This window comes from Ascaphus truei, chromosome 4 (assembly GCF_040206685.1).
Source record: "Ascaphus truei isolate aAscTru1 chromosome 4, aAscTru1.hap1, whole genome shotgun sequence".
NCBI classification, from domain to species: Eukaryota; Metazoa; Chordata; class Amphibia; order Anura; family Ascaphidae; genus Ascaphus; species Ascaphus truei.
The window spans coordinates 362,693,300-362,719,848 of NC_134486.1; the positions used below are offsets into that span (position 1 = coordinate 362,693,300).

Below are 26,549 nucleotides of genomic sequence, written 5' to 3' on the forward strand. Positions count from 1 at the left end.
CCCTTTTCTTTTATATTTATTTATATTTATATATATATACCACGACTATTAAGGTTATGGTGGGTAAAAAAAGTGACTAAAACCCTCCACAGTAAAGCATAAAGCAACTGTAAATATTCCTGTATATTCATTTGCATGTCTTAGACAGGTCTGCAACCCTGTCTTTCACCATTATCACCCAGCAAACAGCACTTCCACTGCAGCAAGGGATTCTGGGAAATGACATGCAAATGAGCACACAGTGCCACCTTTTATCTCATGCTCACATTACATGAGCAACCCTTAGTCAATGCATGCTGCTTTAAACACAGCTTTTAAGCAAGGACTTGGGAGATGCAAAGTCAGTTAACCCACTCACAGACATGTTTCAACCTTGATGGGTATCATCAGTGTGAGGTTGGCTTGCTGACATTTGCTCAAATGAGATAAGAGTAGGTAATCACCACGACTATTAAGGTTATGGTGGGTAAATATATATATATATATATATATATAAAAACATTTCTTGTTTATTTGCACCACTCACAAAAGCATATGCTTTGTTTAACCCCTTCAGGGCTCTCACATTTTTCATCAGTCCATGGGACAATAATTACATATATTCAGGATAGATACCTGCAAATTTGGTTATGCCTTGACGTTGGCTGCTTGCTTATAAACGCTTTGGCCAAAGGGTTTAACTAAATAACCTTTATTCAGGAGATTACTATTTTATTTTAGCCTAATTGGTAGGAGTGCAAGAATTGCTCTGTTTTTGCTTGTTATTTGATATCTGAACACCTAACTGCATAAAATGCGCTATACTCTTCATGCGCTATATTATCATATACACAATAAATGCAACTTTATTCTGCAATTACTGCCTAATGGAACTTTGACTAAAAAATATGCACGGCCACGTATCTTCCTCCGAAGCAGCAAGAGTTATGCATTAGTGATGTGACTATGACCTAGATCAGGGGTGCTCAACTCCAGTTCTCCAGCCCCCCCAACAGGTCAGGTTTTCAGGATATCCCAGCTTCGCCACAGGTGCCTCAATCAGTCCATGCGTCAGCACAGTCTTCGACTGAGCCTGTGATTGAGCCACCTGTGCTAAAGCTGGGATATCCTGAAAACTTGACCTGTTGGGGGGGCTTGAGGACTGGAGTTCAGCACTCCTGACCTAGACCAACACTTGCCAATTTTATCTACTCTGGCCACTCCAAGCAGAAAACATATATCCTCGTACCGTCCTCTCCAAATCACATACTAAAAGAGGGTAGGTATCATCAATACTCAACTGATCGATGAATAAAGGACTCCCCTACTAAAAATTTGCATAGAGATACTGCAAGTTCCTGCTGGGAATAAAAGAAGTGTGTCAGGGTGGATGTTCTTCTTCTCACTAGATATGCCAATGTCAGAGAACATAGTGCAGAGACCGATCGTATTGGTCCTTCAGAAGAGTAGATTCAACGTATCGTTAAATGGAGCAACATGACAGGTAATCATAGAAGCGATCGTGTTTATGCAGCTTTTGACACCTCACAGGCCTTAGTGTAATACACGTGAAGAAGAGACGTTTCAGAAACTAAGTGCAAATTATTTCATCCCCTCTCCAGCTGATCTTGATATTAAGGGATTAAAGGCATTTCACAGAGCCACAGACTGAATGATTGTTGGCAACCACAGCACAAAGTCGCCACGGTAGTCCTGGACGCCCTCCAACCACCAATGCAGATTTAGGCAGAAAAACAACAGTTAACAGTAGATGGCTGGTGCAAAACCCCCGATTTCTCCCCGAGTTTGCGATTCATAAACCCAATCACAGGATCACTCTAAATCCCCCCCCACCATATTTTTATTTTCCGCTTTCCTTTTGTCTTCCACTACTATATTCCTTCAGCGGCCTGCGTTACTGTGACCCAGAGGGGAGATCAAACCGCGCTGTATATTTACGGTCTTCTGTTTAGAGACGTTTTAAAATTCGCTGTTGCAGATATCTATTTGCAGCTGAAAGAGCTTGGTTGTCTTGGTTATCTACTGTTGGGAGATTACAGGCATACCCCGGTTTAAGTACATTCACTTTAAGTACACTCGCGAGTAAGTACATCTCGCTCAATAGGCAAACGGCAGCTCAACCATGCGCCAGTCAGCACGTCCTGAACAGCAATACCGGCTCCCTACCTGTACCGAAGGTGTGCGCAAGCGGGGAGACTATAGAGCCTGTTACACATGCGTTATTTACACCAGTTATGCTCGTATATGACGATTGCAGTACAGTACATGCATCGATAAGTGGGAAAAAGGTAGTGCTTCACTTTAAGTACATTTTCGCTTTACATACATGCTCCGGTCCCATTGCGTACGTTAATGTGGGGTATGCCTGTATTGCATTGTCCCACCTCCTATATGGTTGCTTATGTATCCCTAGACTTTCTAAGGGTACTGATGTTTTGTTTGCTGTGCTATTGTACCAAAACCTCGAAAATCATTCATACAAAGAAAGAATCTCTTTGATGCTCTCTCTAAATCAGAGGTAGCAAACTCCAGTCCTCAAGAGCTACCAACAGGTCAGGTTAAGGATATCCCAGCTACAGCACAGGTGGCTCAAATCAGTGGCGCAGACTTGTGCTGAAGCAGGGATATCCTGAACACCTGGCCTGTTGGTAGCTCTCAAAAACTAGAGTTGGCCGCCCCTGCTCAACACCAAGTTAAAAATAAATGTAAATGTAGCAAATTCAAGTAAGAGTAAGATTACATTGGGGCTGCTGCCATTTGTGCTCTTCCTTCCCAATTCCACACCAGCTGAACATCTTGCTAACCCACTTAGAAATGGCAGCGTGTACCACAAACAATCACGCTTTACTGCTTCAAATGGTTTTCAGGAATATTTCAGCAGGATCACCCCCATGTCTCGCCACAGGAATGCCGCACAGGCACACAATATGCTGCAAATTACAGTCTGCACCTGTCAGATTCTCCTCTGCTTGCCAATTACAACAGATCAAACAAGACGGCCAAAAGGATCAGAGGGAATAGCACGGGGGATAAAGGTTTTAGAGCTGGTAATCCAAGAATTTTAACCTTGTCAAAATGTGTGTGTAAGAGCCTATCCCAGGCTTGGGAGCTACAAGCCAGGCTAACAAAGAAATGGCAAGTATTGGATGGAAAGTTGTTAATGTGGCAAAATACAGTGCTCCGTACGGAAAAAAGGCCAGCAGGAAAGGGGCTTAAATAATACAACATAAACAGATACAGGGTGGCATCTCACTTAAAGGGGAGACTCACAGTTAACGCAGCCAATATGTGGGGTTAACTCCAGCTGACTTGAATGAGAGTTGACGCAGAATCTGCCGCGATAACCGCTTGCAGAGCGAGTTACCCCCGTAGTCACCAACGTCCACATTAAAATCTAGTAAACAGATTTAAAATCATATGTTCATGATCACACTGCAATTGCTACTGCATCCTTCCCCTGAGCTAGAAAACTAATAAGGGCAGCACTGTCAGAACAGCGATAATTGCTGTTGTACTAATATTTCCTAAAGGAGACTTACTTTCAGATTTTGGAGGAAAACACAGAAAATAAAATACTGTGATACTGTTCAGTGCTTTCTTTTTTACTTTAACTCCTCAATAGCTCACGTTTGCTTTATGTGTCTATCAATTTATTTCATATCTCATATATCGAGAGAGAGAGAGAGAGAGAGAGAGAGAGAGAGAGAGAGAGAGAGAGAGAGAGAGAGAGAGAGAGAGAGAGAGAGAGAGAGAGAGAGAGAGAGAGAGAGGGAGAGGGAGAGGGAGAGAGTGAGAGGGAGAGTCAGAAAGAGAGAGTCAGAGAGAGAGAGTCAGAGAGAGAGAGAGTCAGAGAGAGGAGAGAGAGAGATATCTGTATGTATACAGTGGCGAGAAAATTATCATTGGGGTTCACAAACTTTGAGACAATGCCATAGTTTATGTCCATGATAATCTTCTTGAATCAAAACCAGTCTTTTCTTAAATATCCAATAGGGTTTATAGCAACCAATTCCATGTCTTTTGAAAGAAAATGATGTATGAATTAGACAAACAATGAGTAATTAAGAGTCTGGTTATGTGCGAAAGGAAATACTAGTTTTATCAGCTAAATTAAAGGGGATAATTAGAAATCAGATGTTGAAATAATTAGGTAGATCTTCAGCTGTGATTGTGGGAGGCCGCACCCTATATAAAGATAAGAAACATTGTAAGTTTGGTCTTCACCATGCAGGTGTGTGGAAACACATCCTGCCACGATCAAAAGAAATCTCTGAGGACCTCAGAAAAGCAGTTATTATTGCTCATCAGTCTAGAAAGGGTTACAAACCCATTTCTAAGGATTTGGGGCTACACCAATCCACTGTCAGACAGTCGACAAATGGAGAACGTTCAAGACCACTCTCACTCTACCCAGGAGCGGTCGTCCTACCAAAATCTCTCCAAGGACAAACCAGCAAATCATCCAGGAAGTCACAAAGAACCCCAGAGTAACATCCAAAGTTCTACAGGCCACTCTCGCCTTGGCTAATGTGAGTGTTTATGACGACTACTAGAAAAAGACTGAAAAAGAATGGTGTTTATGGAAGGATAGCCAGGAGGAAACAACTGTTCTCTAAATAGAACATTGCTACAGTACCCATCTGAAGTTCGCCAAAGAGCACATAGATGATCCACAAGACTTCTGGAACAATGTTCTCTCGACAGACAAGTCAAAAGTTAGAACTTTGTGGCCTCGAGAGAAACGTTGTTTGGTGAAAACCAGGCTACATTGAGATTTTCATTTTGTTTTCTCTCCGGTCCTGGAATTTGTGCTCCTCACCTTTTGAAAAAGTCTGTTTTGAGAAGAACATTTGTAATGGTTCACTTCAGGGTTTGGCCAGCAGTTGTTTTACCATCTACCTTTCTCACACATTTTTGTATCACTTGCTATTAAAAAAAAAAACTGTATGAATTGTAATTGTGGTTAACATCACAGTGTTTCTTTTGAGAGTTGGTGGTTTTATTATTATACATAACAATTTGTTATAAAATTATTTTCACTTTTTGGACTTTTTATTCACTAGAAATTATTTGGAGTGTCCTTTAGATTATTTTTATTGCAACCGCAGTACCTGGACGATCATTGGGGAAGCCTTCATTAAAGCAGTGGGTTATGCGTGTGTGTATGTATATATGTGTGTATTTGTGAGATAAGTTATGGAGGGTGAAAAAAGTGACAAAAAACCCTCCACCATATAGCATATCACCTACCTAAGCTTCAAATTGCAAAGCCAGTATAACCAGCCTCACACTGATGAGACTCAAAAGATCGAAATAGCTGTCTGTGAGTAGCTTTACTGGCTTTGTATTTTAACTCAGGCTGTGCTGAAAAGCTGTGTAATGCAGCAAGCATAAGTTTATAAGGGTCCATGTCAAAATGGATTTGAAGAAAAAGGTGACACTATGCTCATTTGCATGTCATTTCCCAGAATCCCTTGCAGCAGTGGGAGCACTAGGTGATAATGGTGAAAAGCAGGGTTGCAGACCTGTCTAAGACATGTGAAAATGCTCAGAAGCAATAAATAAATATATACATATACACACACACACACACACACACACACACACACACACACACACACACACACACACACACACACACACACACACACACACACACATATATACATACATATATATATATATACACACACACACACACATATATATATATATATACACACATACATACACATATATATCATGCAGATTATATATTTTTTGTTTACATGGGAATTTTTGTTTAAGTATTTTTTTAGTGCGAACCCCAAAAAACATAATGAACGTCAAAGCGTTATACGCAGCCATATAGTGGTAAGTGGATCAAGCAAAAACTTGTGGCGGGCGTCTTGCTTGTGAAAGCTAGAACACAGGTCCTGCCTCAACATGCTATGATATCACAAAGGAAACCACACGGCTTCCAAATATCAGTTCACCAGGTTTACAAACTAATGTCGAAAAATTATCTAAAACTACTAATACTCAACCAGAATGATCCCCTTAAAGAAGCTAACAATGCTTCCTACTCCTGATCATTTCAAAGTTAGTCACTTTCTTTTGGGGAGAAATATTGAAGTAAAAAATATTTTTGCAGTTCCTCTTAAGCTTTACAACTCCGCTCAGATGACCAATGCAGCGTTCTTTCCTCGTTTTGACATTAGCCCCTAATGGAGCCTCTGTAATGCATTATTTTTGGGGGCTAAATGTACTCAATTGTTAAAATCTTTTGGTTGCCGGAAGCCTTACTTAGCAATGCATTGCTGTTCCCTCTGGCAGCAAACTGGTTAATAACTTTAACTTTGTGTGATAATTAATACAACTCATGTGGTGCCATTTATAATAAACACTGTAGCCTCAGGTCCCAGAAACAGTGAATCGGTAACATTCAATGAGCATCAGACATTGGACTCAAGTGAGGATTATTCCTTCCTTTACCAAGCACCACCCATGTGTATCACATTCAAAAACTGCATATTACCAGCTGAAGGATGCACAGCAGGAGAAATGTTCTTCCACTGACATAAAGCTGAAACTAGCAGGAGTTTCCAGTCCCGTCTGAGAAACCTCAGACACCAGCTTTGCCGTTCAGACATTTAACAAAAGGACACTTTTCACTAATCTTTTATTCATACAGTCGATCGTGTATAATGTTGGACACTGCTTTTCAACTAGTTTTCCAAAGAGATTGAATGACGAGTGGGAGGACCAGAAAGTGCAATAGTGTCTTTTTAAACAAGACTTCAATAATTCAAATAAATATCTTAAAAAGGTGCAATTTTTTTTTACAGGTTGGGAACTAGGGGTCCCCCTGATCCAAACACCACTATTTTCATCTACGGGAACCCTCTAACGGAGATACGTACCGGTTAATTTACCGGGTTTAAATCTCTGGCACGGGAAACAAAATGGCTGCCAAATCGAAGGGCAAAAGGATAATTAAACACTGATTTTTGCCTATACTTTGTCTGCTGTAGCATACCCAAGATGTATGCTAGTTTTTAAAAATACCTATTGTTTCTTCTGAAACACGTCTTCTTCAGTAGTTTTAGTGACCAATTATCAAATAATTACATGGATTTGTAACTTTTTTTTTTTTATAGAATTTTGATTTTAATGAGTACTTTGATTTCCTCAAATATTTTTTTTTAATTGATGTCACTTTTAACTTGTTTTTACTATCATTATCACATTAAACCAACTAGTGATATTGTATCAGAATGAACACTACTTTACAAAGAGCGAGTCTGCTTTGTGACCGACTGCTTCTAAAGAGGAGCCTAGCTTTCCTCAAACGAACATTATATAAAGCAGCACACATTAACTACTATCCAGTGAAATACAATGTGTGTATTGCTCTGAAATCATGTCAGTCTAATTTCATTGTGGCTGCTTAATGCAGCAACCCCCGCCCCAAAAAAGTGAACGTGTACGTGTGTACGTGTTTTAAGTTATGGTGGGTGAAAAAGGCAACAAGAAACTTCCACCGTATTGCATATAGCAAATAAAAAGATCACTTGTGAGCACATTCACATGTCCAAGGCAGGTCTGCAACCCTGCCTTTCACCATTATCCCCAGCATACAGTGCTTCCACTGCAGCAAGGGATTCTGGGAAATGACATGCAAATGAGCACACAGTGTGTCACCTTTTGTCTGAAAATCAATTGTTACATGGAGCCCATATAAGCTAATGCTCGCTGTTAACACAGCTTTAAAGCACAGCATGGGAATCAGATGCAAAGCCAGAGAAACCATTCACAGACATGTTTCAACCTTAATGGGTATCAGTGTGAAGTTGGTTGTACTGCTGGCTTTGCATTTTCAAGACTGTAGGGTTTATCATCACGTTTTAAGTTATGGTGGGTGAAAAAGGCAACAAAAAACCTCCACTGTATTGCATATACATAGACATGTAAATGAGCTCACAAGTGATATTCCCCTGCTGAATGAAGGCCTCACCAAGGATCTTCCAGGTACTGCGGTTGCAAGCCTCTTCTCCACGTTACTCCAACAAATTTTGTGATTTCATCCTACCATCTTACTTTTGGTCGTCATCTGTAAATCTTTCTTGGAATCCACTTGAGTGCCAGATTTGTCCAATGATGATCATTTCTACTTGCGATATGTCCGTCCCACTGCCATTTTAATTTCTTCCCCCTTGTGATGTTACCGACTTTAGTTTTATTTCGAAGTCCTTCACTTTTCCCTATGTCTTTGGGCATAACCAGAATACATCTCTCCATGCGTCTTTGCATTGTCAGACTTTTTTGAATTATCGTAAATGTAAAGGTTTAAAGTTTCACAACTGTACGGGAGCACGGGCACTGGTCGAAAACTTTCCTCCTGAGGCACAGTGGAAGGTTCCATTGAAATATTTTGTCTTGTTTCTTCCAAATATGCTCCATCCCATCTTCATTCTCCTATTGATTTCATTCAAAAGGTTCCCACCTATTACTACTTGCTGGCCAAGGTAGACAGTCTTCTTCGACTTCTTCTAGTTCTATTCCATTTGTTTAGATCTGTGCAGAATTGACACATTTGTTGAACATCATTTTTGTCTTGCTGAGATTGATATGGAGATTCATACCACATTCCCACTTGCTTTGGCGAGTTCCCCAATATGTTGCTGCAGATCTTCCATACTTGTGGCAAAAATATCAATGTCCTCTGCAAATCGAAGTTAACTCAAATATTCACCCTTAATTTTGATTCCTTTTTCTTTCCAATATAATGTCTTGAACAATTCTTCAAGCGTTGCTATGAAAAGCTTCGGTGTCTCCATCGCACTCGCTTATTGATCTTTATCTTCCCTATATCTTCATGCAATCTAATGGTTGATCTGGTATTCTCGTGTTCTTCATAATATCAATGTACGCTTCTTCAAAATGTGTCTACTTAATGCCTCTAGGACCTCTGTGGTGTAGACCGAATCAAAGGTTTTTCATAATCTACAAATTATAATAGAATGTTCTTGTATAGCGCTGCTAGTTTTACGTAGCGCTTTACAGAAACATTTTGCAGGCACAGGTCCTGCCCTGTGGAGCTTACAATCTATGTTTTTTTGGCGCGTGAGGCACAGGGAGATAAAGTGACTTGCCCAAGGTCACAAGGAGCCGACACCGGGAATTGAACCAGGTTTCCCTGCTTCAAAATCCCTTCTTGTACAACTTGGGCGTGGTCCATTGTGTTTTATCCCTGCAAAATCTCGCTTGTTCTCTAGGCTGAGCAAAATTCAGGGTCTGTGGCAGCCGATTAGCGAGCAACTTCGTAAAACTCTTGTAAGTGATCGGAAGTAGACTGATTAGTCTGCAGTTCTTCAGGTCTTCGTGGTCTCCTTTCTCGCGGAAAAGAATAACTATGGCATTACTCCGTTGTTCTGGAATTTTCCTGTTCTTCAAGCAACATTTAAAGAGTTTTGCAAGGTTTGTTTATATATTCCGTCCAAGAAAATAAGTGAGGAAAAAATGCCTGTATGGTGTTTAATGTTATAAATGAAGAAATGTACACTGTAAGAAATACTCACAAATACTGAGAAAGATATCGCATATATTCTTTTGATGGCTCCACTCAATGTGGATCCCCCTCGTCCTCCGATGTCTGGTCTGCAACTCCCTCTCTGTGCTTAGATGCCGACGTTTAATCGGTTTGGGACTCCTGGGGGCACCGACGGAGACACCGGCATTGGAGCACGGAGAAGGAGTAGCAGACCAGGCAGACTTTGGCGGATGAGGGGGATCCACATTGAGTATCTTTTGCAATGTTTGTGAGTGTATTTCCTAATTTATAAAAGACTAGCTGATATACCCGGCGTTGCCCGGGCGTGGAAGGGCAGGGGGCATGGAGTGGAAGGGGGGGGGGCAAAGGGCAGGGAGGGGGGGGGGGCAAAGGGCAGGGAGGGGGGGGCAAAGGGCAGGGAGGGGGGGCAAAGGGCAGGGAGGGGGGGGGCAAAGGGCAGGGAGGGGGGGGGGGGCAAAGGGCAGGGAGGGGGGGGCAAAGGGCAGGGAGGGGGGGGGCAAAGGGCAGGGAGAGGGGGGGCAAAGGGCAGGGAGGGGGGGGACTCAATTCCCCCCCCACACACACAATCCCCCCCCCACACACACACACACACAATCCCCCCCCCACACACACACACAATCCCCCCCCACACACAATCCCCACACTGAATCCCCCCCCTACACACACACAATCCCCCCCCACACACACTCAATCCCCCCCCCACACACACACACTCAATATCCCCCACCCCCCACACACACACTCAATCCCCCCACACACACACACTCAATCACTCCCCCCACCACCACCACCACCGCCACCAACACACACACACACACACACACACACACACACTTAATCAGTCCACAATTTCACCTGGGGGGGCGACATGCTCCGATCCCCCAACCCCCCATGCTGCTGAAAACGGGAAGCAGACAGGAAGAGAAGGAGGGCTTGTCTGTGTGCCGAGAGAAGCCCCGCCCCCTCTGCAAGACACAGACATAGAAGCAGAAGCACGGATCTTCTGGCCCCGCCCCCTCTGCAAGACACAGACATAGAAGCAGAAGCACGGATCTTCTGGCCCCGCCCCCTCTGCAAGACACAGACATAGAAGCAGAAGCACGGAGCGCACCCAGGTTTCCCTGCAAGCTGCTCGCGCCCCCCCTACATAATCGTGCGCCCCCTCAAGGGGGCGCGCCCCAAGCTAATGTATGTAACACCCCCCCTACCGTGTGTGTGTGTGTGTGTGTGTGTGTGTGTCCCGTCACTCCGTCTCAGGCCAATGAGAGGTGTGCGGGGGCGGGCAGCCCAAGGGACCAATGAGATTTCCCCTAGGGACACCGGACATCCAGACAGGCATACAGTGCTTTCAATAATATAGTATAAGATTAAGGTGTTCTGCACCATATAGGCTCTTTTTGCGCTTATGTTCTAGGAAAGAATTTGTAAAGAAACAGTGGAATGACCATTGCATTTAATCATTGTTGAGCACTGGGTACATTTAGGTAACATTTAGGTTTACATTTGGGTAACTTACATAGAGAGCAGGTGAGGGAATAAGTGCTGTAGATGGGTGTGCTTGGCCACAATGGGTGGTATAATTGACTGTGGGACAGTAGCCATGAGTGCAGGCTTTTGGGATGCTTGATTTGTGGGGCAAGTTTTAAGGTTAGTCAGTGTTAACCATTTCATTTAAAACCATTTACAGGGGAAGAGATGGCAGGGAGGCGTGGGTAAGATCAGGTGTGTATGCCTGGGTTCAGGCTTGGGGGAGATCCCCAGCAGCAGGAAGGAGTAGATAGAGGGTGTGAATAGAGGATCTGTGTGGGTGTTTATTATTGAGGGGTAAAGAAGTTGTTGGGAGAGAGGTGTATAAATAATGGTGCAGTGGGGATGTTGGAGAGAACAGAGATGTTCACAAAGGAGTGAGGAAACAGTAAACAGAAAAGGAAATAGGGAGGGCATAGTGAGATACAGGAGGAGAGACTGGCCAGTTATTGGAGGATAGGAAGAGTACAAAGAATCACCGATTTTAGAAAGTAAAGTTCTCACAGTTGTAAAGTTGTTGGTCAGAGTTCAGATCCTCCTCAATCTTCACCTCCAATTTCTACTCCAAGATTAACTCTGCTACACACTTAAATGTTACACAGCCATATGGCTCACAGCCAAAGTATCCTGCCTTAAGTATGATAAAACACAGCCACATTGACTAATAATTAAGGGAGGGGTCTGTCTAATCAACAGACACACCAAATTGTTAATTAAATTTTAGGATCTAGCAAATTGATAGTAGAATCCAGTTGACACATACCAATATTAATATATTTTAAAATCTGTAGCAATTGATAGTGTGTATATATATAAACAATTAAAGTATTTGTATATTTGTGATCATTTGTTGCCAATATTTCCAGCAGTTTGAGCTGCATTATGTGTGTGTAAATTGTTAACGGTGGGGTTACACTCTTAACCCAATCTCATTTGATATAAACGTTATGACTACAAGCAAATTCTTAATCCACATTGCTTTGCTTCTTTGTTCTTGCAAAAATAATTATGATGTCATCGTTGGACAAAAAGACAAAGATGAGGGATAACAAGATTAGGTTTGATGAGATTAGAATTGAGCTCGGAAAATAAAATCATTATTCATTATTGACAGAAATAAGTTACACTCCCGGCTTGAAGGTGAAGTTACAAGAGAAGCCAATGACATTAATAACGTTGTCTGTATACTGCATTAGAGGAGGAAATACTGCACGTAAGAGGGAAAATACATTGATACACCAAATCGTGGTATGAAGTAATACTTTTAAATGTCCCAAACAAAATAATGGCCGTTATTTTTTTCGAGTTATTTAATTCCAACTATAAGACACGCCATAGAAAAGCAGGACCATACGTTAATAAAAGCAGTAAGCCGGTGGCGGTTTCAGAGTCTTAACCATCTCCACCCATCCATATTATATATGATTAACTTGCCAACTATATATATATATATATCTTTATAAGATATATATATCTTTATTATTTTTGTCTCAGGATTCAAATCAGGGGTTGAACTCCTGTAATTTTCATGATCAACTCCCCACCCCCTTTAAGTAAGTGGCCATCCAACAGGAAGTAGCAACTGATGACATTGCTGCTTCCTATTGGCTTGTGTTGTTTTTTTTTTCCCCAGGTGGGACAGAGACACTGGTAACTTCCCCGGTAAGTATCTCACAACCAGAGGTTCTACTGAGCTAAAAACAAAAATCATGGTCCATCTCTGGAGATCCCCTAGTTCCAACCTAGTTTAAAAAACAAAACAAAAAACAATAATAATAAATAAAGCAGATCGCTGCTTTAACTCCATTGCTGAGAGAGGTGCTTGCTCCCCATCACTAGAAAAAGACAGCAACCAGAAACCATACCTATGGAGGGAGTTACTCATGCGTAGTAAGGGAGAATGAGGAAGTGGGCATACCTCCTGAAATGCGTGAGGGTTACTGTGTGTTGATCTACAATGGGAGCTTCTTGATTTACCAAGAATTAATAAAATAAAGAATACTGTAGTTATTTCAGGGGTGCTCACGTTTGTCGGCGCCCTCCTGCCTGCTCTCCCCCTCCCCCCTCTTACCTTTTCTCCGGCGTTTTCTGACGTCACAGCGTCAAGTGACCCTGCGTCGCCAGAGACAAGATATGGGACTTAGAGGCCTCGCGCGCTCCGCTGGCATTTAATTTAAATGATGTGGGGAAGAGCGCAGAGACCATTTAATTTAAATGATGTGGGGAAGAGCGCAGAGCCTCTGTAAGCGCCATGCCCCCAGACAATTTCACGCCCCCCAGGTTTATCTTACTATGCGTGAGTAGCTCCCTACATGTGTGTGGTCGCTCGCTGTCCTTTAGTATCCATTGATATCTTACCTATAATTGGTATGAAAAGTGATTTTTGTATAATGGAATATGGTATTTTTTTAAAGTCTTGTTTAACATAATTAAGATTGGTATAAAATCCTTTTTGGGCCCTGTGGAATTTTTTTCTGAGTCACAGGCCTTGGAAAACTAGATTAGGAAGACGAATACAGAAAGTAGGTAAAAAAGGAGGACCAAAAGCCCCTTATTAGCAAATCAGATCGAAAACTGTTTCTAACAGTATCTTAGCTTGGATGGTTATTAGTATCCAATGCAATTTACTGTTTATTTTTTGTAGCAGCCTTTCTCCTGCCAGAGTGGCTAGCAATACATTGGCAATGATAGAATTACCCACAAAAATGTCATGTGGTGCAATCCAGCCTCCCATACGACCTTCATCACTGATTGCCCATATGAAATGACCTAAGGAAGTACAGTATTTAAAGGATCATCTCTTACCAAGTTCTTGAAGAGTGCCGTCAGCTCCTTTGTAAAGACGGAGAATTTCAGGAAAGCGGTTCCCAAGTCAGGATCGTCTCTACAGACACAATTGCCTCCAAATTTTTCCAGAGCTTGGGTGTACTGTTCTTCGTTTTCCACGTGGGCTTTAAAGAAACACACACACAAAAAAAAGACATGTAAACGGTGTGGTTCTGCTTAGGATGTTTTTCTTTTTTTCCCTAGGTTTTCTGGAGTTGAACTGCATTCATTGCAACTCTGGGGGCCCCTTTCTGCCTGAGATTCCTCCCTCGGAAGGTGCCCTGTTAGCATCCCGGCTGGGTAAACAATATAGAGCTTTTAAATCACCCGCGGCACAAGAGCCAATAGGAAGTAGCGACGTCATCCAAAATTAACACGGTTCAACTCCTGAGACCCGCTGCTTTTAACGATTTATAAAAACAATTAAAGTATTTGTATATTTGTGATCATTTGTTGCCAATATTTCCAGCAGTTTGAGCTGCATTATGTGTGTGTAAATTGTTAACGGTAGGGTTACACTCTTAACCCAATCTCATTTGATATAAACGTTATGACTACCGGCAAATTCTTAATCCACATTGCTTTGCTTCTTTGTTCTTGCAAAAATAATTATGATGTCATCGTTGGACAAAAAGACAAAGATGAGGGATAACAAGATTAGGTTTGATGAGATTAGAATTGAGCTCGGAAAATAAAATCATTATTCATTATTGACAGAAATAAGTTACACTCCCGGCTTGAAGGTGAAGTTACAAGAGAAGCCAATGACATTAATAACGTTGTCTGTATACTGCATTAGAGGAGGAAATACTGCACGTAAGAGGGAAAATACATTGATACACCAAATCGTGGTATGAAGTAATACTTTTAAATGTCCCAAACAAAATAATGGCCGTTATTTTTTTCGAGTTATTTAATTCCAACTATAAGACACGCCATAGAAAAGCAGGACCATACGTTAATAAAAGCAGTAAGCCGGTGGCGGTTTCAGAGTCTTAACCATCTCCACCCATCCATATTATATATGATTAACTTGCCAACTTGCGCTGCTTCAACATGTCAGTCCGCATATACATATTTCTGACAATTTTTGCATAAATGAATATCATTTTATTGCCTTTGCTATATTTATAGGTGACAAATACAAACAACAGAAACTGAGATTGTGTTTTAGAGGGGGGTGGGGGGGGCTCCGTACAGTCAGAAAGAAGAAGGGAAATGGATTGTTTTCTGTATGGAAATCACATCTTTTCTATTTTCTTGTAGGCTCCTATGGCAGCAAATGGTTTAAAAGTGAAGGACATTTCTAATTTCAGGTTAAGAATTTCCTAAAGAGCTTTGTAATGCTGAAGGGACCAGCAGGGTCTCTGAATATTCTACACACCCTCCCTTATGCTATTTCTGACGAATCCTCCATTCTTAGGCATGGCAATAACACACCTTACACTAGGGGTGCTAAAACTGGGGAGCCTCAAGATTTTTTTTAATGAGGCACCGGGAGAGGACGGCGGAAGCAGAGCAGGGCGGTGGCAGAGGAGGACAGCAGCAGGAGAAGAGGACGGAGGGACGCCACAGCAGAGCAGGGCAGGAGAGGAGTTGGACGGCAACGCCATACGTCCGGTGAGGAGCGTGTCCCCGCGGTCCAACCCGGAAGTGTTCACTGACTTCGGGTTTTCTGCCACTGTTACAGCAAGCTGCTCCCCTGCGTCCTCCTCCTCTGCCGCCCGGCTCTGGTGGTCCTCTGTCCTCTTCTGCCACCGCCCTGTTCCACTCCCGCAGTTCTACTGCACCGAAGCCAGGTGCAGGGGGGGGGAGGGAGAGAGAAGAGATGATGATGGGGGGGAGAGAGAGGAGATGAATATGGGGGGGGAGAGAGAGGAGATGATGATGGGGGGAGAGAGAGGAGATGATGATGGGGGGAGAGAGAGGGGATGATGATGGGGGGAGAGAGAGGGGATGATGATGGGGGGAGAGAGGGGATGATGATGGGGGGAGAGAGAGGAGATGATGATGGGGGGAGAGAGAGGAGATGATGATGGGGGGAGAGAGATGATGATGGGGGAAGAGAGAGGAGATGATGATGGGGGAAGAGAGAGGAGATGATGGGGGAGAGAGAGAAGATGATGGGGGAGAGAGAGAAGATGATGGGGGAGAGAGAGAAGATGATGGGGGAGAGAGAGGAGATGATAGGGGAGAGAGAGGAGATGATGGGGGAGAGAGAGGAGATGATAGGGGAGAGAGAGGAGATGCATTAGGAGTTGAAATGTAAAAAACATTGCAGTCAGTATTATCTTTTTATACCACTACACTGATTATTTTATTTTTTTTAAATATGTTAGTACAGTATACGTGTATTTCCGTATTTCTATTCACATTTATATTGTATACCAATTAATAAAGTTGTTTTTTTCATGTGATTTGGATTACATCCGGCAGGGGGGGGCCCGACTAATATCATGGATGAAAAGGGGGGCCCGACTTAAAAAGTTTGCTTACCCCTGCCTTACACCTTAGCTAAACGCAAAGGATTAATGCAAAATGCTACGAATGTGAAGGGAGATGCACAATGCTATGTGGATTATATTATTTAACCATTCCAAATATGATTTACACAATCTGTTACTGCCTATAGAACATACACATTAACCCCATCAGTGCCTTGTAGACCCAAGTCGTGACGGGTGGCAACCCTGGGGAACCTCAGCCGTGCGCCATTGGGGTTTGCTCATTTTCTAGCGGGCGTTCGCGATCAGCGCTGACCCTTTCATTCACATTCACCGAAGCAGGAGGCGAACGCGGGATCGTTCCTGCCAAATGGGGCCCTGGCGGGGGAGGTGGCAGGACCCCTCAATACTCAAGGGGTTAAAAACGGAATCCCGCCCCCGAAACCACAAAAATACAAAATAGCTATCAAACCGGACTGCTGCTTTAAATATGTTTTGCTGCTCTATCAAAAAGTTCCACACCCTGGCTCACCCGCCTAAAACTCTGATCCGCACAAAGACGTGTTGAAACAAGCGCTGCCTGATGCAGTAACAATGGGAGTAAACACCGACAGTCTTGGGACGTACAATTATGAAATCTGTTGAAAAAAAGAAATGTACTAGTATACAAGTAATAATAATAATAATAATAATAGTATACTGTTAATATGTTACTCGTGCATAGAGAATTTATTTTCCTAAGTGCTCTGGGACTGGTCAACTCCAGTCCTCAAGGGCCACCAACAGGTCATTGTTTTAAGGCTATCCCTGCTTCAGTCGAAGAGTACACCACCTGTGGCGACTCAGGGATATCCTTAAAACCTGACCTGTTGGTGGCCCTTGAGGACTGGCGTTGGCCAGTCCTGTTCTAGAATAATAGTAAAGATGCATTTAGCCGGTGGATTTTTGGCACTGCAGTTGGCTTGGCAGGTAGCAGGAAAAGGGAACGGAAATATTATAGTGCACTTGCTGGTGGGTAAGCGGAGGTACAAGAAGAAGAAATGATTTGCCCTCAGACACACCGCGGAGCCTCCAGAGAAGGAGTAGCTTTATCAGTGCGTTGCACCCACTCACTTATTTGTGCTTACGATGTGAATATCAAATTACAAGCACTGATTCAAACTCATTATGAAGTCCACTGTCCATTGTTATATTACAGCAGGATGAAGCAACTCCAAGGCCTCTCTCCTGACAGTACAGTATTTGTGAAGGCACCTGGCATGAGAGGCAGAAGTTATATCTATGCACTGGTCCTATATCCACACAATGGCGGTAGCCCCTAGAATGTCTAAGTCTCAGAGTGAGAGTAAGTTGATGAGTTTGTGCACGATTCCTGGCTCTCTCTTAATCACTGTGCTCCGATTCAGCACGGCCAGGAATGATGTGCATGTGAGATTTGGGTCATTTGAAACAAATGAACAATTCCAGCTATTTTTTTTTGTTAAGCCCATTAGATGCGGTCCGTAGACACAATGCTTGAGGATGTAAAAACCAGCGTCCAGTGCTGATACTGTGCAGTAATAAGAGCAAACACAAAAGTAAGCATTTTAATGGGGGCAATGATTGTGATTTAAAGTGATTTGGCCTTAGGGCAGACAGCAGTAATGGTCAGTGCATTGGCAAAGGTACATGCGAGTTTAGCGACAGGATAGTGTAATCATTTTCTATTGTGCTTCTGTGCAGAAGATGTAATGTTTTGAGGCTTGAAGATTAGGCGAATAGGAGCTTGTAAACATTGCTGTTTGAAAGTGAAGAGACATATATATTAACAAATGGGTCGGAATAACAGCTCTAAGCAGACCACGTGCCCCAAGCAGTGGGTAATGAGAGATTAGCAGTGTGCGTCTAGACCAGTGTTTCTTAACCATTATGCCAAGGGTGCAGCGGCCCTGGGAAAAACAAACACACACTCAGTTGTCTGCTCAGCGACCACATCCCGCGCTGCCTGGAAACATAGAGGCTGCGACTCGCCTCTCCTCTCTCAGCCCGGCATAGAGGAGAGGAGCCTGTCCATGTCCAGACTGCGCAGACCACACCTGCTGAGCAGCTGAGATGTGTGGGATGGTGGGAGGAAAGATGGAAGGAGTGAGGGATCTGTGTGTGGGGAGCACAGTGTGATGGCTTCGTGTGGGGGGGGGGGGGGGAGGCTAGGGCTTTTTGTGGGTGAGGGAAGGTGTGTGGTGTAAGTAAGGGAAGACGGTAGTGTTTATGAATTAAGAGGATGAATGTGCCGTGTGAAAACCGGGTATAAATGTGGTGTGCATGTTGAGTAAAGGGTGAGCATGATGTGAATGTGGAGTGTGTAAGAAGAGGGTGGGCGTGTGCACATATGAAAATAATGTCGATTGTATGGCATGGAAACGGGGAGGGGTGAAGTGAAGTCTGAACAGCAGGGTGCCCCGAGATATAAACAAAACGTCAGGGGTGCCCCTTATCAATATGGAAAATAGTTGAAGCGCTCAAATGCAGGTATATCTCAAAATAATAATAAGCCAGACCACTGTACCAGGGTACTAACAATTGATATAGTACCTATTGTGTCATATAATGGGTACTATCCTCCTGAAGACAGGTTGTGTGTGGTGCAACCCACTCACCATCTGTCTCATCGGCAGGTTCCCCTGAAAAATATGCAAATACTCACCCCCCAAATCACATTTAGCAATTGCATTTGAAAATGCATTACATACAGAGAGAGCATCATTGTTGCCCACACATCCAATTGGAGATTCTCGCCTTGCTAACAATGTTAAGACAATTGGTATTAAACAGGACTCACATGGACTGACAGAATTAAAAAACAAATGTCCTCTTTTTATTTCACAATTTAGTAAACAAAGTGGAAAAGTAAACTCTATAATTTCAAAACATTGGAATGTCTTATCCATGGACCCTGTCCTTAAAAAATATGTGGATTCTGGTCCTACTTTTGTATATCGTAGAGCGAGAACAATTGGATCTCATGTTTCACCAAGTGAACTCAAATCTTCTGGTCTCAAAAAAACCTTTATCACTAGGGGTTCCTTTAAATGTGGCTCTTGTAGTGCATGTAAACACATGAAGCCTGCCAAAAGTTTTTTCCAGTTTGCCTTGCCACCGCCACATGGTGTGAATATATTACCAAATAAGGAATTTAAGATTAACAGTTTTATAAATTGTAAAAGTCAATTTGTGATTTATCTAATAACATGTGGTTGTGGCAAGAGGTATATGGGGAGGACGACTAGAGCCCTTAAGGTCAGGATGTTAGAGCATTTAAGGCTCATAAAATTGAGAGACACTAATCATCCAGTCTCAAAACACTTCACTGAATGTGGTCAGGGAGGAATTAATAATTTTTCCTTTTTGGGGATTGATTCAGTTATTTCTAAATCTAGAGGAGGTGATCATATCAACCTTCTGGACCGTAGGGAGGCGTATTGGATCTTCACTCTCCAAACGCGCTTCCCTATGGGCTTGAACATTGACTGGCAACTAACACATTTTTTGTAAACATTTTTGTGATAGACGTATTATGGTGTAATTAGTTGGTAATACAGATTAAATAAGACAATTGTCATTATATTGGACATTATATTCTTGTCATTATAACCTTTGAACCTATGCCTTATCATGCAAATATTATGCTAATATGTAAGCTTAAATTGTTCTTTGATGTATCTTGTGGATAATACTTCATATTTTATAATGGTTGTATTTCCCTGGTTCCTATGATTTAGGTACACAATCTGTGTTATGCAGTATGTATGTGTAATATGTCTTTAAATTTACTTTTCTTGCACATTTTTTTAATCATGTCTAGAGGTTTTTATTTGTAACTCTTTTTTTTTTTTTTTGTATATAACTTAGTTGCAACACAGCTAGTTTTTTAATCCACCTTGTTCATGTTTTTCCTTGATATAATAGTACCCTTTATTAAGCATTAGTTTAGTTTAATATAGCTTTATTTCGTTTAAATATGCTTGTCCAGTTAGCAGCAATGTATTTTGTTCTGCTGGAATGGTCAATAAAGCTTTGTTATTGTGTTCCTATGTTTGCCCACATCCAAAATGGCCACACTGCCTTTGGTACTTCCTTTTGCCCTTAGATCAGCACTGAGTCGCTCTGTTATGACGTCATCAGGTTCTGATTTTTGGCGCGAAATGGCCCACAGGTAAGAGGGTATATAATGGATGTTATCACATTGTGTTTTATCCTTGAAAAAGAACGCTGCGACGTTCGAAATGCATTGGATGGGTCTTTTGCCACATTAAAGTGCCCTTTTAATCATTTTTTTTTTCTGGTTTCTTCCTGCTCCGTTTGTGCTGGTGCGCTTTTTGGTCTCCCGTGCCCCTTATCAAAAAAGGTTGAGAACCATTGGTTTACAGTGAGAAGAAAAAGCTTGCGATTTAGTACGTATGTATATTTATATCAAACACCTACAATCTACGCCGTTTTCAAAATGGACATTAGAAAACAAATAAAGTAAGTGTGTAAAACATATGGTAGGAGAATAAGCGCTATATTGGAAAATTACAGACACCGCTGTCTGTGAGAAGGTTTACTGGCCGTGTACTTCTTTAACCCAGGCTGTGTTTTAAAATCTGTGTAAAAACAGCAAGCATAAGATGAGGATATATGTTAAAGTGGATAAGAAGCAAAACGTGACAAACTGAGTGTTCATTTGCAGCTCATTACCCAGAATCCTTTTCTGCCGTGAAAGCACAGTATGTGGTGCGATTATGGGGTAACATGATTTGTGAACCTATCTCAGATGTGAATTTGCTCATAAGTGTTCTTTATCATTGCAGAGACAGGTAGGGGCAATGCTTGCATTCATGGGTGCGAGGCGTAGTACGAGTCCAGGCTATTGCAATACTTCATTCAGAAGGTGTGTTTCTAGAATGTGCTTTTAGATTTGACTAGAAGGTGGGGAGAATATGTGCTTTGCATATACGGAGAGTATCTCCAGTAATCTCCAAATACCATAAATAAGTGTGTTTGAAAAAGTCAGCATGGACAGTACTTCTAGAAATGAAGAAGGACATGTGATTTTGCTACCTCTACAAGCAAGGAGTGTTTTGTGAAACTTAAAATGACAGTGTTCATCACACGGTTTGAGATGGCAAGAAGTTTTTGGGAATAGATAGAATAAACGCAACAGCGATCTATCTACTAATATCCACACTTGCAAATGGTAATTATTTCCCACACACTACGGCGGGGTTGGTAACAATTATTATTGATGCATTCATTTCAAAGCTATGTGAATGCCCCCACTTGGAATCTGGTGCTTATTTTGGGACTTTGCTGTTCTACCAATCCCTTACATACCTGTACCACTTGGAATCTGGTCTATCAAGTTTCATAAATGTTATGCAAGTTTCCAAGATTGTTTTTGTTCCACCTCAGACCTGGACGTTTAGACACATAGCAAGTGGTCAAAAACAACCCGTAAAATGGTTATAACGTGATCTACCACGGGCATAAGTTTCCTCTAAAGTAGGGGTGCTCAGCTCTAGAGTCCCCAAGCCACCCCACCCCCCAACAGGTCAGGTTCTCAGGATATCCCTGCTTCAGTACAGGATATCCTGAAAACCTGACCTGTTGGGTGGAGAGGGGTCTTGAGGACTGGAGTTGAGCACCCCTACTCTAAAGGATTCCATATCTTCATATATCACACACCCAAATCCCATAAACGTTAATATATGTGGTACATAATCAGAGCAAAATATCCTTATACATTTGACATTCAATATACATCTTTGTCCTTAATTTAACACCAAAAAATGTCAATAGATGGGAGTGATAAACGAGGATTGGAACGTGCAAACTGTTACATCCTCATATAAAACATTTAGCCACAGTCCATCAATTTATGTTTCTTTAAAACCCCTACAAGGATCAAAGTCTCTTGACATCTAAAGACACTGCAGTATATCAATACTCTCCCCCTATTGATTCACTTAGGAGCAAGTTTTCTGATTATTGTTTTTAAGGGTCTCTCTTTTAACAACACAGTTATCAGTCACAGCAATGTGACCTTTTCAACTATTTTTAGAATTGGATTCAGAAATATATACATACACATACTGAAAGTAGCTATATATACACACTACGTCTTGTCATTACCAACAAGAATGTGTGACGCGTTTATTCGTGACGTCACATAATTTGAATATTTTCGCAGCATTGGGAGAGGATTTATAACTGGTGTTGTGTTGCTTTCACATCCTTAAGAAAGGTTCAGATGGGAACCGAAACGTCAGAAAAATATATATTTTTTTTAAATTAAGTGTAAGAAGTGCCTATGCCTACTTTCATTGCTTATACTACCCAGCTGGGCACCTCTACTATATACTGTATGAACCCAGCTTCTATTTAGGTTTAAACTGTTTGAGTGCTTTCAGCAAACTGTGTGTGTGTGTGTGTGTGTGTGTGTGTGTGTGTGTGTGTGTGTGTGTGTGTGTGTGTGTGTGTGTGTGTGTGTGTGTGTGTGTGTGTGTGTGTGTGTGTGTGTGTGTGTGTGTGTGTGTGTGCTCATTTGCTTGTCATTTCCCAGACTCCCTTGCTGCAGTGGAAGCACTGTGCGCTGGTGATAATGGTGAAAGGCGGGGTTGCAGACCAGTCTATGACATGCAAATGAGCATACAGTAATATTTCCATTTGAGAAAGATATATAAAATCAAAAACGAATAGACGATACCGTTCTGTGACTAAACGAAATGCTTTTATTTGTGCGAGCTTTCGAGATACACTGATATCTTCTTCTGGCGATGTTACAATGAATGAAGCCAAAAAGGGTTTTTACTTTAAAACAGTGCATCCTGGAAAGTGATCTGTGATTGAAGTCTTTCCCTCCTCCCTGTGCAGTATGCGTTTTATGACTTGAGGTGTTAAATGGTCCTTGAATGTAAGTGATGTACGTGTGTGTGTGTGTGTGTGTGTGTGTGTGTGTGTGTGTACGTACATGTACGTACATGTACGTGTGTGTGTGTGTACACGTGTGTGTGTGTGTGTGTGTGTACGTGTGTACGTGTGTGCGTGTGTGTAAATATGTATTTGTAAAGCTCCCACAGAGTATACTGTACAGTGCATTACAAAAGGTGTGTGGTGTGGACGTTCTCATTGCAGTGTTCTTCATATTAAGGCTATTTAATTTCCATTTGTTTTGAACATTTATGTATAATAAAGATTGTTCTTGAATGTATAAAATAGGAATTTGTATTGTGCAAATGTTTGCTAGTTAGGACTGCACCTGTGTCAGCTACGTGCCTTAAACAATGATAGGCTAATTGGATTTTTTTCTTCTACCAATTGTGAAGCTGGTTGTAGGATATATATTCCTTTAGCCTAGTTAATTTAAACATTCCTGGCGAAGTACTTTGCTACGACACGCATAGGATTGTGTGTTTGTACTGGACACTCTCCTGCAATCATCACCGTGCTTTGGACCCTCGCACATGCTGCCTGCGTGACCCTATTTCCATCGCTTTTCACCTAATTGACGGTGTGGACTCGTGACCAACTGAAGTGACGGTCAGTGCCCCAATTAACGATCACAAAAGGGCGCAGGTTTACGGCTTCCAGTCGGGTCCCAGCTGCAGTGGATCTATCGGTGTAGGAGAGCTTGCTCCAGTGCTTCTTCATCTGTAACCCTGTTATAAATTTGCCATATTGAGGTGAAGATATTGGGAGTTTCAGGGCAGAAATGGCCAGGCTGGGGGAGACCGAATGCTCTAGCAGCCAGGGGAATAGTTCCTCCAGCACAGAGGGGACTCAGGATGCTCAGATACCAAGAAAGATTGTGGTGGTAGGTACCAAGAAAGAAGGTAGATATGGCAATCTGTTGCCATGACCGCATGAACCGAACAGTTTGTTGTCTCCCGGGTGCTTGGGATCGGCACATTGCGGATCGGGTAGACAGATTGTTGGGAGGGGCTGTGATTGACCCGGCGCTCTGTGGGTACTATGTAACGGACATTGCTACAAATAGTGACTGGGTATACTAGCAGCAACTGGGGTTAAGGTTTCCTGCCTGGACCAGGATGAGTGTATGCTGAAGGATCCTCACGAAGCAAGTCATCTACTTCCTGAGTGGTAACACGTACCCTAAACATGCCCTGCTTTTTTGACTAAGTTTTCTTGTACGTGCAATCATTTACTCTTTAATATTGTCACAATATAATAACTTTTTTACACTACGAGAGTCGTGCGCTTTGTTTTTTTTCTCTTTTACATGTCTCCTGTGTGATGTGAGCCCTTCCACTCTAACAGGCTGCAGACTCGTCGTGAATGATATTGGTTTTTGTATTTTGTTTTTATAATTTATATTTCACCCATTATCACTTATTTGGAGTACAAGTTTGTGTTCCCATAAACCTTTAAGTGCACTTCTTTATTGGTTTGATATTAGCACAATACTATATTAGTTTTTATTGTTTTAAGTAGTTGCAATTCGGTGCGCAGTAAATTGTTTTTTCCAAGTCCCTGTCTGATGAAGGTCCCAATATAGAGACTGAAACATTGCATTTCTTTTTTTAATACAATATACTTTTGTCTCTTACCTGCAATATGCGAACTCTTCATTTATTCAGAGCCTTGCGTTTGGGTAATATACTGTTGGCATGACTATTATACAACCAGTGTCACAATCACGCTGCCTATGTGTCACATTTTATTTCTCCGTCACATTCACAATGCAGCTAAAACCTGTAATTTGTTCCTCTAACATTACAAAGATTTGCCCTTTCCTGGTCGCTCTACTACTAAAACTCTGATGCAGGTCCTCACTCTCTCCCGTCTCGACTATTGTAACCTTCTACTGTCCGGCCTTCCGGTCTCCCTTCAATCTATCCTGCTGCTAGAATCACTTTACTCTTTCTGTCTCAGCGTCTCTCCTGGCTTCCTATTCAATCCCGTATTACACACAAAATTCTCTGCCTTTCTGAGGCTAAATACTCTTCTGCACTGCTTTATAACTCAGCCCTAATGTCTCACTATACACCAGCCCAAAACTTGCCTTCTACTCCAGGGTGTCTTTTTTCTACTCCTTTTGTATATAAAGGCCTCTTGCACCTAGATCTCCACAATGCCCTTCCTCTCAATATCCGACTAGCACCCACTCTCTCCACCTTTAGGACCTTTCTTAAAACACAGAGCAGGAAGTTAGCTGGACCTACCTCCTCATAGATCCAATGTAGCTATGAGGAGCAGGTAGGTAGCTGGGTAACAGTTAGAAGGGGAAGCGGAGGCAAGAGGAAAGAGGCAAGCCATTTCTGAGCCGACCCACCTAAAATAGATTTGCCATATTGAGTGAAGATATTGGGAGTGTCAGGGAAAAAATGGCCAGGCTGGGGGAGACCGATTGCTCTAGCAGCCAGGGGAATAGTCCTCCAGCCACAGAGGGGACTCAGGATGCTCAGATACCAAGAAAGATTGTGGTGGTAGGTACCAAGAAGTGGTGGTAGATACCAAGAAAGAAGGTAGATATGGCAATCTGTTGCCATGACCGCATGAACCGAACAGTTTGTTGTCTCTCGGGTGCTTGAGTTCGGCACATTGCGGATCGGGTAGACAGATTGTTGGGAGGGGCTGCGATTGACCTCGGCGGTCTTGGTACACGTTGGCACCACTGACAAAGTTAGAGAGAGATGACTATCCTTAAAAAAGAAAAGAAATAAAAAGTCTAGGCCAGTATATTCATTTTGATCGTTGCTATTCTCCCGATCCAGGATATTTGGAAATCATTCAAATCTGTAAGTATTTTTTTCAAAGAGGGGAGGGAAGCTTATTTTGGGTACAATGACTTGTACTTGTGTGTTATATATATCCCCAAATATTTGATCTTTTCTGGCTCCATTTATAGTTTAAAATTTGCCTGCAGTAAATTTAGTTCCGGGGCGGGTTACTGTTAGATTTAGTGCCTCCGACTTGTCGTTATTGATTTTGTACCCGAAACTTGTCCGAATTAGTCTAGTTGGGCTTGTAGGTTTGGAAGGGATATCAGTGGATTGGCTAGGGACAGATTATATCATCTGCGAAGAGGGAGATTTTACAGTTTGTCTCGCCTATCTGTATACCTTGGATAGTGACGTCTTCTCTAGTTCGAGCCGCCAGGGGCTCAATTGATAATGCAAAAAGTAGGGGGGAGAGCGGACATCCCTGTCTGGTACCATTTC

The 26,549-nt window shown here is 42.2% G+C and overlaps 1 protein-coding gene across 8 annotated transcripts in view; it reads right to left on the reverse strand.

The window, feature by feature from the left end:
- The window catches only part of ASAP2 (ArfGAP with SH3 domain, ankyrin repeat and PH domain 2), a 199,894-nt gene that overhangs the window by 113,096 nt on the left and 60,249 nt on the right, over nucleotides 1–26,549 (reverse strand). For all 8 annotated transcript variants that reach the window (XM_075598335.1, XM_075598332.1, XM_075598336.1 and 5 more), the window contains one exon: nucleotides 13,886–14,031. In XM_075598335.1, the coding sequence (XP_075454450.1) occupies nucleotides 13,886–14,031 (146 nt within the window). The remainder of the gene's footprint in view (nucleotides 1–13,885; nucleotides 14,032–26,549) is intronic.